General features: G+C 43.0%; 3 protein-coding genes and 2 pseudogenes across 3 annotated transcripts; 3 read left to right on the top strand and 2 right to left on the bottom strand.

The window, feature by feature from the left end:
* Positions 1 to 654: 654 nt before the first annotated feature.
* LOC125529874 lies at positions 655 to 3,667 on the top strand (annotated as a pseudogene).
* Positions 2,709 to 11,777, top strand: LOC125529871 (LRR receptor-like serine/threonine-protein kinase FLS2). The gene is made up of 2 exons (XM_048694296.1): positions 2,709 to 2,846; positions 8,848 to 11,777. The coding sequence occupies exon 2, from the start codon at positions 8,889 to 8,891 to the stop codon at positions 11,505 to 11,507; it is 2,619 nt and encodes an 872-aa protein (XP_048550253.1). The 5' UTR covers positions 2,709 to 2,846; positions 8,848 to 8,888; the 3' UTR covers positions 11,508 to 11,777.
* Positions 3,841 to 7,943, top strand: LOC125529873 (annotated as a pseudogene).
* A 438-nt stretch (positions 11,778 to 12,215) lies between the features above and the next one.
* On the bottom strand, positions 12,216 to 13,424 carry LOC125529875. Its single transcript, XM_048694297.1, has 2 exons — positions 12,891 to 13,424; positions 12,216 to 12,739 (listed from the first exon to the last, which is right to left on the bottom strand). Exons 1-2 carry the CDS (start codon positions 12,971 to 12,973, stop codon positions 12,382 to 12,384), a joined length of 441 nt encoding a protein of 146 aa, XP_048550254.1. The 5' UTR covers positions 12,974 to 13,424; the 3' UTR covers positions 12,216 to 12,381.
* A 1,003-nt stretch (positions 13,425 to 14,427) lies between these two features.
* LOC125529870 (zinc finger MYM-type protein 1-like) lies at positions 14,428 to 16,153 on the bottom strand. Its single transcript, XM_048694295.1, has 2 exons — positions 16,130 to 16,153; positions 14,428 to 15,440 (listed from the first exon to the last, which is right to left on the bottom strand). Exon 2 carries the CDS (start codon positions 15,438 to 15,440, stop codon positions 14,586 to 14,588), a length of 855 nt encoding a protein of 284 aa, XP_048550252.1. The 5' UTR covers positions 16,130 to 16,153; the 3' UTR covers positions 14,428 to 14,585.
* Between the last annotated feature and the right edge of the window lie 6 nt (positions 16,154 to 16,159).

The raw sequence follows: 16,159 nt of genomic DNA, 5'->3' as shown, positions 1-16,159 counted from the left end.
GTTAATCGGAGGCGACGGATGGGCAGCCGCCGGTCGGGCGCCGACGCAGCCGAGACCCCTCGCCGCGCCTTGGCCATGCTCTCATCCAAAGCCGTCGCGTGGCGCCGCATCATCGTCGTATGCAACGGAGAGCCGCCGCGCTGATTCGTCCCCGGCGGCTCGTCGTTCTGCATCATCGCTACCTGTGATGTTTCCGAAGAGGCGGGGAAACAAAAAGCAGTTCTTCCTCGAGCTGCAAACGGAAATCGTTCCGTCCCCTCGAGGCTTGTCCGAGTCTCTCTCGTTTTCGTTCTCCGGGTTGCAGCCGGAGGCGGAAATCGATCAGTTGTATATATACGCCCGAGCGGTCACCACTCACCACCGAACCCGTAAGATTCAGTGGAGAGCAGCCACGACGCCGACCGCCCCACTCCCGGCTATTTTTCTCTGCCCTCTTCTTGGCTAATCCGCACAATGGTGGTGAGTTCCTTCTTGTCCCATATCTCTAGATCCGTTTCCTTTCGTCAGTGATGCCGCAGGAAAAGTTGCATTTTTCAGACTAAGAAGCTATTACTAGCATCTCTGAGAACGTTTCGAATTTGCGTCTTTGAGACTGTTGAAATTGCAGCTTTCATACTTCAATACAGAATCAACTCTGATTTGTTTCTACTCTAAATGCAGAGTGACAGTTGTCCGAAGCAGGAAGACAATGGAGATGACAGGCTCAGCAACTTGCCTGAACACATTTTGCTTACCATCATTGATCGACTTGATATCCGCGAAGGCCGCAAGAACCAGTGTCCTCTCTGGGCGGTGGCGGCACCTCCCTGCTATGCTCTCTCGACTTGTGATAAATGTTTGGGACTTCTTAGACGCGTTCAATTGCAACAATGCTGAAATTGTTCGGGGCAACGAAGCTGTGGTTAAAGTGACAAAGAGCATCCTGGCACGCAGAGATTTAAGCCGAAATACCATCCAGTTTCTGTGCATGACGTTCTTCTTGAGAGAAGATGATCCAATATCCATTGGGCATGCTGTTGCTTACGCCATGGCAACCCAGAAGGTTCAGATAGCTGAGTTCACAATTTTGACGGAGAGAGATAATATATTTTGCGACGATGATGATCTGGTCATCTACGGGCGACAATTCATGCTGTTCTTTGATGCATGTCCAAATGCATTTGGTGGTCTCACACGCCTTAACCTAGAGAATCTGAGATTTGGTGAATCAGACATCCCTAACGTCCTCAACACTTGCAAACGTTTGAATCATCTACGACTGTTCCATTGTGACTCAGGAAGTTGGACCGTGCTGCAAGTTGAGCACACGCAACTCAGTGAGCTCGCTATTGTTAATTGTTCGTTTGAAAGAGTTGAGCTCAACTCACTTCCGAAACTCACACGCATCGTCTTTGAGGGTTGGATCTCTTTTGAAGATCCACTATCTTTTGGTTATGTCCCGTTGCTTGATACTGTAAGCCTCACAAATGTCAGTCTTAGTTGGCACAAGATGATCAAGTTAAGCAAGTTTCTTAGGCGTACTCCATCTGTGAGACGCTTGAAGCTGGGATTTAATTCTGAAAAGGTATGTCAAAAATGCTTTTTTTCCCTAGCTCTGGTCACACTTCTTATTTGCTCAGCTCATCATGTTTTCGTTTGTAGCAGATTTGGGTTCAACCAGAATGTCTGACGGAAAGGCTGGCATATGTGTTCCACCAATTAAGGTTTGTGAATCTAAGTAATATGCCTGAGGGGTATGATCTCACCTGGACATTGTTCATACTTAAAGCCACGCCGAACCTGAAGGAGCTGTACATGAGTGTATGTTCTTACCTAAATCTTGCTCTCTTCTATCTACCGAATTTTGAAGTTTGCCATTATTCACATTGAATACGAATGGCTGTGAGTCACTTAAAATGTTTCTGTTTACCTATCTTCCTATGGTATACAGGTATGGGATCATCTGTGTGAAATGAAAACAGATGCAAAGGAGAGGAAGTCACTCTCGTACAGTGAGAATAAGGGTGCAGAATGGGAACCATCTGCAACTGCTTTCCATCATCAGAGTCTGGTCACGCTCGCCATCTTCGGGTTCCGAGCTCGAGACTACATGATGAACTATGTCAGGCGTGTCGTGGAAACAGCCGTCAATCTAAAGGACGTGTTCTTGTATGATCGGTTGACGTGTGACAAGTGCCGCAGCATCCCGTCGCGGTTTCCGCCTAAGTGGAAGCAGGACCGTGTGGAGAAGTTTATCACAAATGGGATCAAGTCGTCTGCCATAATGCAATTCCAGACCATCGGCTATTTAAGGCCTGATCATGTTGATAAGCTGTGGTTCCTGTAGTGTTTTCAGGTTAGTTTGTGCTGCAGTTCCATTTTTTGCCTGAAAAGATAGCTGAACACTTTTGTGTTGTCAGTACTTGTCAAGGTTTTGCATGAAAAGAGCTTCTTACGGGCATGGGATCATTTGGGGTAAAATGGAAACAGATACAAAGGAGAGGAATTCACTCTCGTATAGTGAGGATAAAGGTGCACAGTGGAAATCATCTGCAACTGTTTCCAGCATCACAGTCTGGCCACGCTCGTCATCTTCGGGTTTCAAGCTCGAGACTACATGATGAACTACATCAAGCGTGCCATGCAAATATCGGTCAATCTAGAGGATGTGTTCTTGTATGATCGGTTGACATGTGACAAGTGCCATGGCAAGCTTCCGTCGCAGTTTCCGCCTAAGTGGCAGCAGGGCTGTGTGAAGAAGCTAAATCACCAAGAGGATCAACTCGTCGGACATAATTCACTTCCATACAGCCGCTAATTCAAGGGATGATCATCTTGACAAAATGTGGTTCCTATAGTGTTTTCAGGTTAGTTTGTGTTGCAATTCCTTTCTTCGCCTGAAACGTTAGCTGAATTGTGTTGTCAGTACTTTTTTCCAACCGGGCTCACACACCTTTCCATTAATTGCTCAACGAAAATATTCAGTACGCAAATCTTAGCTACAACTGAACCAACAGAAAAGGGGGCGGGAAAGTGGAGAAGCGAGCTGGGGCATTAACAGGAAACCCGCTGCAGGTGCTCGCTGTCGAAACACTTACCACAGGGCAAAGACCTATTAACACCACCAACTACGAGCAGTAGCACAGGGCTGGGATCTCAGATCACAAAAATCTTGCAAAGACTATCTCAGCAGGCATATAGAACCAGAGCATAGCAATCATCTTTCATCCACGCTGAACACCAGCAGCATCTTCAATCATGAGCCTGCCCCGAGAAGCAGAATGATCGGCCAGAGACGAGGCCACCTGAATCACCCTCTGCACTCCAGCTTGAAATGTGGCTCTATCCTCCATCTTCAGAAGCCCTGCCCGATACATCATCAAGGAAGAAGCAGTGAAAACAGCTTTCAAGGGAGTAGGCACAACATAGGACACAATCATAGGAGCTTGTTGAACGGGCAGCTGCAACGTTTCATCTTGAGCAAGCCATTTTGGCGTAGATGCCTTGTTAGACTATTTATCTCTTCAGATTAAGAGACTTGAATCTGAGGGTTTGCAATCCGAGTTTAAGCATCAATAGTGCACCTTGTTGCTTCCCACAAAACATTTCCTCCCCTATTCATTTTTCTGTGAGGAAACAACAATATCACTGTCTTTCTGTGGATCCTAAGTCCTAACGCTTAAGTCCATTTGGATGGTAATTTGTTTATTTAATTATTATTTTGAGGGTGCTGGATGCTAATTTGTGAGCACAGTAATAGTAAAACATGTCCTTTCACTGCAGATCTTCTGCGTGTTCTCAGAAAAGCTATATGTATCTTACTAAATGATATTTGTGTTGCATGAATAGAGAAAAAGTAACTTTCTTTTAATGCCACTTAGCAAGTCAAGTAAATAAGGAGTGCCAAAGTAAGGGACTGCAGATTATTGGCCAATGGAGCCCAATTTTTTTAAGAAAATTATAACGAAAATCAAAATTTAAAGTTTCAAACAATTCTAAAAAAACACAAGTACACCCAGATATGTATACTCATGGTTGTAAATTTTCATGATGAAATATATTATGATGTGAGCCATACATAGAAAATCATAGACTTTTATAGTGAATAATACATGTGCTAAACAAATTCATGATTTTGTTTTTTTGCAGCTCACATTTGGACGTATATATTCATCATGAAGTGCATGCTAGAATTTAAAAAGTGAATAATACATTTGCTACTTTTCCAGATTTTCCTGAAACATTAAGATTTAATTACAGTATTAAAATTTAAAAAGTGGGGATCCATAGGGCCTGATCTTCAATAGTAATATCCGATAAGAAAAGTACGTATGTGCACATTTCATATTCAGTACTGTAGCAAATTAACCCACATCAACCTGGTGCAAAAGGTTGGGAGAATTTCCCGGAAGAAGGTGTTGGACCGTTGGTAACGAGCTACTCCATCCGCCCCACAATATAAAAACGTTTTTCAAACTAAACATAGCTAAAAAATAATCTTATATTGTGGGACGGAGGGAGTATGTAGTCTCCGAATTTTTTTTTGCTAGTATGTAGTACAGCTAGCTCGCTCTCAGTAAGCGCATTACCTGCACATGCAGCATGCAGGAGAGAACACGGCAGCGTTGTCGGAACGGCACGGGAGTATTAACCTGCTTACCAGGCCAACGCTGTTCGCATGCATGTGTAGCTCCAGTCTACCTTCCCATCGCATCCATACAATGTACTACGTGGAAACACCAGATTTGAACTAAATGCTCAGAAAGAACATGTCCTCTCACAGACTCCTGTTTTGCAACTAAAATTCAGCCACATAAATCACCTGCGACACCAAATAAAAACTTGAACTACGTAGGAACCAGTGCCTCTGCCACAAATGTACATTACGCATTGATAAATGCCACAAATATGCTAATTTGTAGTGAGTTCTGAACTGTAGGATGAGAAAGATATAGGATGGTTGACTTGACGACGACTGAAGATGTCTGTTCTTTGGACCGGAAATCTGTGCACTTATTCTTCTTGAGCCAAGTCACAGCCCTTTCTAACACGGCATATGGTTTATTCAAAAGGTTGGTGCTAGCTTTTCGCCTTTTCCTTGAGTGCTATTGGATCATTGATGATAGGGGAGCGAGTGGACCTGCGTTCATCTGCTTCCTGGAATGCAGTCTCCGGGCCTAAATACCTAGTTCGTGGAGGCAAAACAAGCGTGCAGTTCATCTAGTTTGGCGATGGCATCCCAACTCAAAAATCTTCTGTTTGTCTCGGCTACTAATCCTCTCCTGCTGTTGCTGCTATGCATGGCCAGTGCAATCAGCCCCGAAGGAGAAGCGCTCCTCCGATGGAAATCCACTTTGCTCAACTCCACCTCTCTGTCCTCATGGTCGCATGCCAATCCGACCTGCTATTGGCACGGCGTCACCTGTGATGCAGCCGGTCATGTTACTCTGCTCCGTCTTCCTGCATGCGACCTCAAAGGTACACTAGATGCCTTATACTCTCCTGCATTCCAGAACCTCACAGGGATTGATCTCTACTACAATAACATTTTCGGTGTCATCCCGGTAAATATCTCTTTGTTTCTCACCCTCACAAGTCTGGATTTGAGCTGGAATAATCTTGTTGGTGACATCCCCTACCAGCTCAGCAATCTCCCAAAGATTGCTGAGTTAGATTTGGGAAATAACCACTTGACCAACCCAGACCATACCAAGTTCTCGCCTATGCCCACTTTGTCGCTATTATCTCTAAATAGCAACAACCTACATGGCACCTTTCCACAGTTCATCCTCAACCGTACCAACGTTTGGTTGGTACAACTTGACCTATCAAGTAACTCCTTCACGGGTTCGATACCGACGACCCTGCCAGATATAGCACCAAATTTAAGGCTCATTGATCTATCCTCCAACATGTTCTTTGGGTGCATACCACAGTCGCTCTCCAAACTTGCAAGGATTGAAAGCCTCTATCTCCGGAGAACAATCTTACTGGAGGAATCCCAAAGGGGCTCAGTAACCTAACTAATCTGGGAAACATGGACCTGTCAAGGAACATACTCTCTGGAGAGTTGCCACCGTCTTTTTCTAGGATGAATAAAATGCAAACGTTTCAAGTGGGGAACAACCACCATCTCAGCGGCAGCATCCCATTGGAGTGGTTCTCAAACTGGACCTTGCTCCGTACTTTTGATGTGGCAAACAACGACTTGGTCGGGAGCATCCCACCGGAGATCACTAGGTGGGAGGTAATAGACACACTGGTCCTCCGAGGCAACTGCCTCATCGGAAAGGTCCGTGCAGAGCTAGGATATCTCCCCAGCCTTTATGCACTGGACTTATCCAGTAATAACCTTACTGGTACAATACCATTGGAGTTTGGTAATTTGTCTTATTTACAAATCCTTGACCTCAGCAACAACCTCTTGGAGGGAGAGATTCCAGGAATCTTGTCCCTCCTTCCTCTCACTGATATACTCCTGTCTGGAAACAAGTTCACGGGCATCGCCGACAATAATTTTTGTGAGCTACCTAATCTAAAACTATTGGACTTGTCGAAGAATCTCATATCTGGAGCGGTCCCTGGTTGTTTTTGGAACATACCTTCTGTTACATACATGGATTTGTCAAGCAATGCCTTTGCTGAAGAAGTTACAGCCTCGACGGTTGACTTTTCTCAACTAGATTCAGTAGATCTATCAAACAACAACTTGACAGGCTGCTTTCCATCTGTTCTGAAGAACTTAGAACTCCTGGAATTTTTGGATCTTGGAGGCAATATGTTTTCAGGCAAAATTCCTTCATGGATAGGAGCTAGCCTCTCTATGCTAAGAATTCTCCGGCTGCGGTCAAATATGTTTCATGGAAGTATTCCTTGCGAGGTATCACAACTCTCTGATCTCCAGTTGCTTGACCTTGCTGACAACAATCTTACAGGTCACATACCTGTAAGTTTTGCTAACTTTAATTACACAATCATGACAAAGCCAGAACTGGAACATAACAGCGGGCCCATGGTGATGGTTGACAGCTTTCTGCCTCACTACAGTGACCAGGTTGACATAATCTGGAAGGGGCGTGATTATAATTACAGTAGAAAAATTATGCTTATGACTGGTATTGATCTATCAAGCAACTACCTTTCTGGCGAGATCCCTGCAGAATTGTTGAATCTTGGAGCCATTCGGTTCCTGAACCTGTCAAGAAATAATTTATCTGGTGCTATCCCAAGTAACATTGGTAATTTAAAAGATGTGGAGTCTCTTGACCTCTCATGGAACAAGCTCTCAGGTCCTATTCCTCCAAGCATATCACACCTGATGTTCCTCAGCTCTCTTAATCTCTCCAACAACCTTCTTCAAGGAGAGATACCTTCAGGAAATCAGCTACAAACACTGGATGACCCCTCCATCTATAGCAACAACCTGGGACTATGTGGTGTCCCCCTGAGCATTCCATGTAAAAATGGTTCGAGTTCTACAACAGCACTGGATGGGGCAAAGGAAGGCCACCATCAACTTGAAACCCTGTGGCTGTACTACTCAGTGATTGCTGGAACTGTCTTTGGTTTCTGGATATGGTTTGGAACATTGTTTTTCTGGAGCATCTGGAGGTTTACGTTCTTCAGTTGCATCGATGCCATGCAGCAGAAGTTTATGCTGAAGATGAAGCGTACCTGACAGCATGGCACTTTGTGTCCCACTATGTTGCTTTCTTGAAGTTTTCTGTTGTTTACTTTATGCAGTGGAAGTGGATGCAGATGTACTCCCTCCGTAAAGAAATATAAGAGCGTTTAGATCATTACCAACAGACAGTATTTCTTCATGCGAGCATGGGACAGAATTGAATTATAATTTGTTACAGTATATGTGAGAGATCAATTTTCTACATATTTGTATTAGGCTTTTTTTTCGAAACGTAATTTGTATCAGGCTTTGATTCTCTGAAATATGTGAGTTACAGTTATGTATGTTTCATGGTTGCGGTTAGTATTTTTTTCGAGTTTTGCTTAGGCGTATTTGTATAGTCGGTCATGAGCTCAACACCATCCTCCTCTCCGGCAGCCAGACCATCGTTCTCTCCTATGAGGCTGTGACCACATGTGCCGGAGGCCTGCCGGAGACGACCTCCTCATCGCCCTCAAGCTGCGATCAAGTCGGAGGATCCTAAGGAGGGGGAGTAGATGTGTTTGTTTTTCATCCCTTTCTGCAGATTTTGTGTTTGGTTTTCAAAAATAAATTTATAAGTTAATGGTCAGTTGACAATCTGAAGGTTGCTACAAGATGCCGTCAGTAGGGAAGCGAGCAAGCCTGTTGTTGCATCTGGCACGACGCACGAGTTCGTGTATTTGTCATCCCCCTCTAGATACAGTTGGCTACCCGTGCTAGTGAAATAAGCGTCTGAATTATATGCATATAATTGGATGATTTAGGTACAGAAGCTCACAGCCACATAATTGCTTGAACTGAACCAAAGATGGGTTATGCTATTTATTTTTATCTCATTGTAGACTTTTGAAGGTTCCATGTGGGCAAGAATTGGCATTCAATCCTAGACATGGACTGGCTGATTGGAGCGTTGGACTTTAGCAATGCAGCTGGTTGGCTTTGTGTTAGCAGACGGTTACAACCACATACATACTCTGAGCAGTCTCAGTCATCAGCCATGACTTTACCTGCAATCACACCCCTGTGGGGCTAGGAATTGGGATAGCCAAGAGTGTTGCCTCTCATTACTGATAGGTTTGATATTTTCCTCACATGGTAACCCCAAGTCTGATTTCTTTATGAACATATACCCCGCCCAGTGACTGCGACAACGCTGAAATATATTCACCTTTTCCCATATAATAACTTTGGTCCATGTGCAGCTACTTCTAAAGGCAATGCATACAACATTCTGTCCGCTGCAATGGCGCTGCTGAAATTCTTCCATATATACGTTTTCCTGCTCGTATGCACGGCCAAGGCGACCAACCCGGAAGCAGAAGCACTACTTCGATGGAAGTCCACTTTGATTGGTGCCAACTTGCTGTCCTCTTGGTCGATTACCAACTCTACATGCTCTTGGTTCGGCGTCACCTGTGATGCCGCCGGACATGTTACCGAGCTCCAACTTCATAACGCGGGGCTCCATGGTACGCTTCATGCCTTCTACTCTGCAGCGTTCCAGAACCTCACTCTGCTAGATCTTTACAACAACAACCTTGTTGGCGTCGTCCCAGCCAATATCTCCATGTTGATGTCCCTTGATGTTCTGGACTTGAGCTATAATAATCTTGCTGGTGCCATTCCCTACCAACTTAGTAAGCTTCCAGTGATTGTTGAGTTAGATTTGGGAAATAACCACTTGACCAACCCGGAATATGCCAAGTTTTCACCTATGTCCACTTTGAAGTTGCTATCTCTAGCTAATAATGACCTCAATGGTACCTTCCCACAATTCATCCTCAACTGCTCTAGTCCTAGTATGAGGTCTCTAGATTTATCGGGTAACGCCTTCTCAGGGCCGTTACCAGATTCACTGCCTGAGATGGTTCCAAGATTGTGGTATCTGAATTTATCCTCTAATGGATTCTCTGGTTCCATCCCTCGCTCACTCTCAAGGCTCCAAAAGCTCAAGTGGCTATATCTCAACTCAAACAATCTCACAGGAGGAATCCCTAAGGAGCTTGGGATGATAACAGGATTGAGAATACTTTCGCTGTACAACAACTCACTTGGTGGGTCGATCCCAACCTCACTTGGGGAGCTTCAGTTGCTACAGCGGCTTAACATTGGAAACACTGATTTGATTTCTAGTCTTCCGCCCGAGCTGGGGAATCTTACCAGTCTTGAACACATGGTACTGGAAGGGAATCATTTGTTTGGAAGCGTGCCACCATCTTATGGCAGACTGCGGAATTTGCACTATTTTGACATAGGGAACAACAGAATCAATGGTACCATTCCACAAGAGATTTCTACAAACTGGACCAAGATGAAGGTTTTTGATGTATCCAACAACTGGTTGACCGGAAGCATCCTCCCACAGATCAGCAAGTGGAAGGACCTTGTTTTTCTCGCCCTGTACAACAACAATTTTATTGGCTCGATCCCAGTGGAGATGGGAAGCATGCGGAACTTGCAGCTATTGTCCTTGTACAAGAATCACATAACTGGAACAATACCGCCAGATATCGGTAATGCGACATCTTTGAAATTCCTTGACATCAGCTACAACCATCTTGAGGGCGAGCTTACTGCAGCCATCGCGTTGTTGGTAAATCTTGTTGTCCTTGACTTGTCTAGCAACAAGTTTACAGGTATCATTCCTAATCTTGATAGCAGGAAGTTGGCAGTTCTTAAGGTGGCTGGGAATAGCAGCTTCTTGTCAGAACCATTGTCTGCCTTTTGTCAACTAAAACATTTGCGACTCTTGGGTCTATCAAATAATAAGTTAATTGGACAGTTTCCTGGTTGCTTGTGGAACTTGAAAGATTTACAATCCTTGGATTTGTCAAGCAATGCTTTTTCTGGAGAAGTTCCAACCTCAACTTACTACAATACTTCACTAAGATTGCTGCAGTTGTCGAACAACAAGTTCACAGGTTGCTTTCCAGCAGTGATGAAGAACTTCAAAAGCCTTGTTATTTTAGATCTCGGGAACAATGAGATTTCTGGTGCAATTCCTCCGTGGATAGGGGAAAGCAATCATCTGCTGAGGATCCTTAGACTGCGATCAAATATGTTCTATGGAAGTATTCCTTGGCAGCTATCACAGCTCTCCCATCTGCAATTACTTGATCTGGCTGAAAATAAATTCGTAGGGACCATACCAGGAAGTTTTGCATATTTTCCTTCAATGAGACAGTCAGACATGTTGCAGCCGGTTCTAACAATCAACATACGATCTACCACCTTTGGATATTTTTACAATGGCAGCACGGACATAGTTTGGAAGGGACGGGAGCATACATTTAAGGGAAGAGATGCATTTGTGACTGGTATTGATCTCTCCAGCAATTCTCTATCTGGTGAAATCCCTTTAGAGTTGACAAATCTTAGAGGCATCCAGTTTCTAAATATGTCAAGAAATCATCTATCTGGTGGTATCCCGAAGGATATTGGCAATCTGAAGTTGTTAGAATCCCTTGACATCTCGTGGAACAAACTATCAGGCCCTATTCCTCCTAGCATATCGAACTTGATATTCCTCAGCTCTCTTAATCTCTCGAACAACCTTCTATCCGGGGAGATACCTACAGGCAATCAACTCCAAACATTGGATGATCCGTCAATTTATAGCAACAACATGGGACTTTGTGGCTCTCTGTTGAACATTTCATGTAAAAATGACTCGGATAGGGGAATGGAACAACATGAAGAACTTGAAACCATTTGGATGTACTACTCAGTGATTGCTGGAACGGTTTTTGGTTTGTGGTTATGGTTTGGTACGTTATTTCTTTGGAAGCTGTGGCGATGTGCTTTCTTGAGTTGCATTGATGCCATGCAACAAAAGGTTATGAAGAAGATGATGCATATCTGAAAGTACAGAAAGCTGTCCAAGTATTGAATGTCTTAGTTGACTTGACATATTTTGTTTCAACGTTCAAGGCAAGTATGCCATGTATTGGCATGGGATTTCTGTTATGCAGATTTTTTTTTGAATAAGTTTGTTATACAGCTTTAGTCAGGGGTAACGGTGCATGTCTCACTCATGTTTTTGTAAGCGTCTGTTGTAATAAATCTCATAATATTTGTAAAGCCTATTCTGCTTTGGTCAGTGGTAATGGTGCATGTCTCACTTATGTTTTCATATGCGTCTGTTGTAGATCTTATAATATTTGTTACCAGTAAGTTCTAGTGGACAGACTTGGCTGTAAGTTGCTAAAAATGTGCATCATTTTTGTTAGCATCGTGTTATGGTTATTTGTGGATTCGGAAAGTGTCATTTTTTAGGGAAGGCAACAGTGTTGTTTTCATTCACTATGAGGAGTCAAAAGAATGCAAGGCTAAGGTGAGTACTATGAACTTCGCACCAAAAGATTGGGTCATTGTGCTCCCCGTTGAGCACGTGCACCGCAGGTCGCCTCACTGACTGGAGATGTGTGAGGGCAGGTGCTCGCCTCGTCGCCGCTGTTGTCATCACCCGCAAGCGTTTGAGCGGTAGACACCATGAGGCCATTAAGGGGCAACAAACATGTGCACAATCCCATGCTTATAGATGAAAAGTCCAGAAGGCAGATTACTTTCATACAGAAAGGCTAAGCAAAATACATGGTAATATTTTTTTGAGTGACTACATAAATAACATCGGCCTTAAATCTCCACCCATGGTCTGTTGTTCATGCAAGTGATAATTACATGACGCATATCATGCCCATATTATGTGACGCAATATGCAAATTCATGGTTCCTAATTACATCCAAAATGCCATGGGATACTCAAGCATCGAGTCATTAACTTCTTGGGGCAAACTATAGTACCGAACCCGCCGGCTATTGCCAGTTCTCAGGTCTCCATTCCTATCATACCTAAGTGAAAAGGTCGTCAATCGCAAAAACCGTTTATGATCTTGCTCCTCGTCCACCTCATCAGCAGAGTACTCATTCATCTCATCAGAATCAGCCGCCTCGCCAACAGTCGTCTCATTGGAGTAAGTGTTATTCAACCCATCGTCGAAGTCCTCATTCTTCTCATCAGATTCAGTTGGCTTGTCAGCCGAGTCAGCTTGCATGTAGATGACCTCCAGCAGTGGCGGCGCCAGGAAATGAAGGCTGGGTATTCATCCAAATTTTTTTTGGCTCTAAATGTAGTATATGAACCAAACAATACAACACTAGCAATATATGAACAAAACAACACTAGCATAACTGCAATAGCAATATTTCAATGTATCAGACCATAACAACATGAATACATAAGTACCTTTTGATTGATAAAGTGATGATATCCTTCTTACAATATAACTTTGCGGTCGCCTTTTTGGAAGAGATTGATGACATCTTCATCCTTCACTTGATCGAAAAATTCACTCTCAACAAATGTAACCAAGCAATTGTTCAAATATTCATCACCCATTTTGTTCCTTAACTTATTCTTCACATAGCTCATTGAAGAGAATACCCTTTCAACACTAGCAGTAGCTACTGGCAAAATCAATACCAACTTAAGAAGCTTGTAAACAATATGATATTATTCATTCTTGTTTGTCTCAACAAGTATAACTGAAAGCTGACACAGATTTTTCAGATTTTGAAACCTTTCATCTCTACGCACATTAGTAACATACATGTTTAGTTGCCATGGAAGTCTTGCCAGTTCATCACTTGTAAAATCAGAAGCATAAAACTTTATAGCAAGCCTAACCAACTTCTCTTGGCCATAAGCAGCAAATAGATGAAGTGGACAGAAAGCTGCCATGCAAGAAAGTAGTTCCGTGTTTACCTCATCGAATCTGCCATTCAGTTATTTGCCTATCAATGACAGCCACAAACATATCAACTTTGAAACGGTGGTAATTCATCGCACCATCACATAAACCCCTTTTAGGCCGGCCAACGGGAAAGTAAGGACCCTTCATATCAACAACTTTGATCTTATGCTTTGTACAAAAAGATGTGACCTTTGTGAGAAAATCATCCCATCCAGCATCGGTCCTCAAAGCCTCCAAGTAATACTTTGTGTCACCAACAAGCTCAATAGCATGAACAATATCTTTGTCTTGATTTTGCAAAGTTCTACACAACTCATCTGTGTATCCAAATATTTCTTGCATCAAGTGTGCCATGAAAACAAACTCAAATGATCGAAATATTTTCTCTATGGATAGAGCTGCTTGTGCCTCCACACCATGGTACTCATCTCCAATCTTGCGAAGGACTCGTCGTAGTGTACCATACATAGAGATGACACGGTTCACAATTTTGAAGTGAGAGGTCCAACGTGTATCACATGGCCTTCCCAAACCCATTTCCTGATTCAGCCCACTTCCTGTTTCTACTTCTTCCAATTCCAATGCATCAATGAGTTCTTCAGCCGGAGCTATTCGAAGCATTCTCATCTTTTTACAAGACATGCCAAGAGCATTTAACAAGTGTGCAAGCTGCTGAAAGAACCAAGTACAATCACCACTCTCCTTAGCAACAGCAACAAGAGTTAACTGTAGTTGATGGGCAAAACAATGAACATAGTAGGCAGAAGGGGACTCATCCATAATCAGTTTTTTCAGGCCATTAGCATTACCTCTCATGTTACTAGCTCCATCATATCCTTGCCCATGAACCATTGCAAAGGTCAAATTGTAGTCCATAAGCATTTTATGAATTGCAGCTTTTAGTGTCAAAGAGGTAGTATCTTCAACATGAGCAAGACCAAGAAATCTTACAACCGCCCTTCCTTTCTTATCAACAAACGCAAGCAAACAACTAACTGTCCATTCTGATACACATCACTAGACTCATCTGCAAGTATTGCAAAATGATCACCATCAAGTTCCTCAATGACTAGTTTAGTAGTCTCTTGTGCACAACATTTTATCACCTCTTGCTGTATATCATGGTGAGTCATCCTGCAGTTCTGTGGAGCATTCTTGAGAACAACCCTGTCAACCTCTTCAAAATTTCATGCTAGCCAATTTAGAAGCTCAAGGAAATTCCCTTTATTTAGTGAGTCTTCACTTTCATCATGTCCTCTAAATGCCAAGCCTTGGCACAACAGAAATCTCACACACTTGAGTGTCCATGTCAAACGCTGTTTATACAAAGCCTTGTATTGTGAGGTGTTTGAAGCAATAGACTCCCGAATTGATGTTTGTGGTGTACTGAACCTATCATACTTCTCTTGAGCTTCAGCATGAGCACTACAAACCTCACCTTCATGTTTCTTCAATCTCGACTTCATGTTCCAGTTATTAAATCCCTTCTTCACAAAAGCATCTCCACCGGGACATCTTGTTTTATCCTTGAACAAATAGCAAACGAAGCAGAAAGCGGCTTGTTTGTCCACACTATACTCAAGCCACTTGTAATCCTTAAACCAAGAAGGAGAAAAGCGACGCTGTAATCCACTTATATCTCTATACTCAAAATTATGTTTCTTTGGTTGACATGCCCCCAACTCGATGTATCTCCTTCTAACTTTATCCTGGTCATTGACATTGTACCTAGAGATGGGGATCCGTTTCCCAGGATCAGACTCAAGTGCTTCCAAATCTACTTCAAACTGAACTTCATCATTTGCTTCATCATCTTCTACAATTGGGGTTGGGGAGCCAGCTGCACTCTCAGGTTCTGTGTGTCCATCATCAGGTTCATGTGCTTGCACAAGTGCCAGTTGCAGATTGCTCTCAATAGTAGGAGGAACGATACTGCTCTCAACTTCAACATCAAGAGGATTTGGTGTAGATGTCGAAATTCTTTTATTTGCCTTGGAAGCTCTTTCCCACAATGCAACAATGCTAACACCCTTCTTCTTCATCTGTGATACAAGATCAGAAAAAATAGATCAGCAATCTAGTAATCTACTAAGTTGGTCGTTCTAGCAAATTGGTTCAGGTGCATACATGTACTAGCGAATAGCAACCTGGTCGTTCTAGTGCATACATGTACTAGCAAATAGCAACCTGGTTGTTCCACCAAACTACAAATATGCAAGTAAGAATTATGTATTGTGTATTTCTGTTGTCAGTCTTATTTTTCGTATAGGAATAACTGCTCGATTTACCTGTATATTTGTTTTTTCTGTAACTCGAGTGTTAAATGATAGCTGCTAAAGAATAGTTGTAGGCTATAAAAACATTAAATTCATGCTATGGAAATATAACAAAGCCACTTTAGACAAAATTTATCCCAGAGCCAGCTTAGTAGCTTAGTAAAGTTATTTGCATTTTAAACCGGCAGCCACGCTGACTGTGTTAATGATACACCATGTGAAATATGATTCAGAATAGTTGTGTAGCAACGAAACAGTAACTGGGAACATGTATGCACTAGAAAACATCTCCCATCTAGCTGCTCCCATCCTCGACTCATTAGTTCAGTTCAAGAGCAGAAACTACTCGATTCGAGGAAAAAAAAAAGCAGAACCTACTCATGAGCTGACTGAATCTGAATTCTGAAACACTAGAACTAGGAGCAACATTGACTAGGAGAAGAGGAGAATATAACCTGGTCCGCAGGTCGCCCGTTCAGCGGCTC

Source organism: Triticum urartu, unplaced genomic scaffold (assembly GCF_003073215.2).
Source record: "Triticum urartu cultivar G1812 unplaced genomic scaffold, Tu2.1 TuUngrouped_contig_5918, whole genome shotgun sequence".
NCBI classification, from domain to species: domain Eukaryota; kingdom Viridiplantae; phylum Streptophyta; class Magnoliopsida; order Poales; family Poaceae; genus Triticum; species Triticum urartu.
The sequence above is the reverse complement of the archived record's forward strand: the minus strand, read 5'-3'. Positions and strand labels throughout refer to the sequence as shown.

What these genes read in the sequence shown, in the direction of transcription:
- LOC125529871 (XM_048694296.1), top strand. Translation starts at nt 8,889, where the DNA reads ATGGCGCTGCTGAAATTCTTCCATATATACGTTTTCCTGCTCGTATGC.
- LOC125529875 (XM_048694297.1), bottom strand. Translation starts at nt 12,973, where the DNA reads ATGAAGATGTCATCAATCTCTTCCAAAAAGGCGACCGCAAAGTTATAT. An exon ending in ATCACTTTATCAATCAAAAG is followed by an intron (nt 12,740 to 12,890) that starts GTACTTATGTAT and finishes ATGAATACCCAG; the next exon opens with CCTTCATTTCCTGGCGCCGC.
- LOC125529870 (XM_048694295.1), bottom strand. Translation starts at nt 15,440, where the DNA reads ATGAAGAAGAAGGGTGTTAGCATTGTTGCATTGTGGGAAAGAGCTTCC.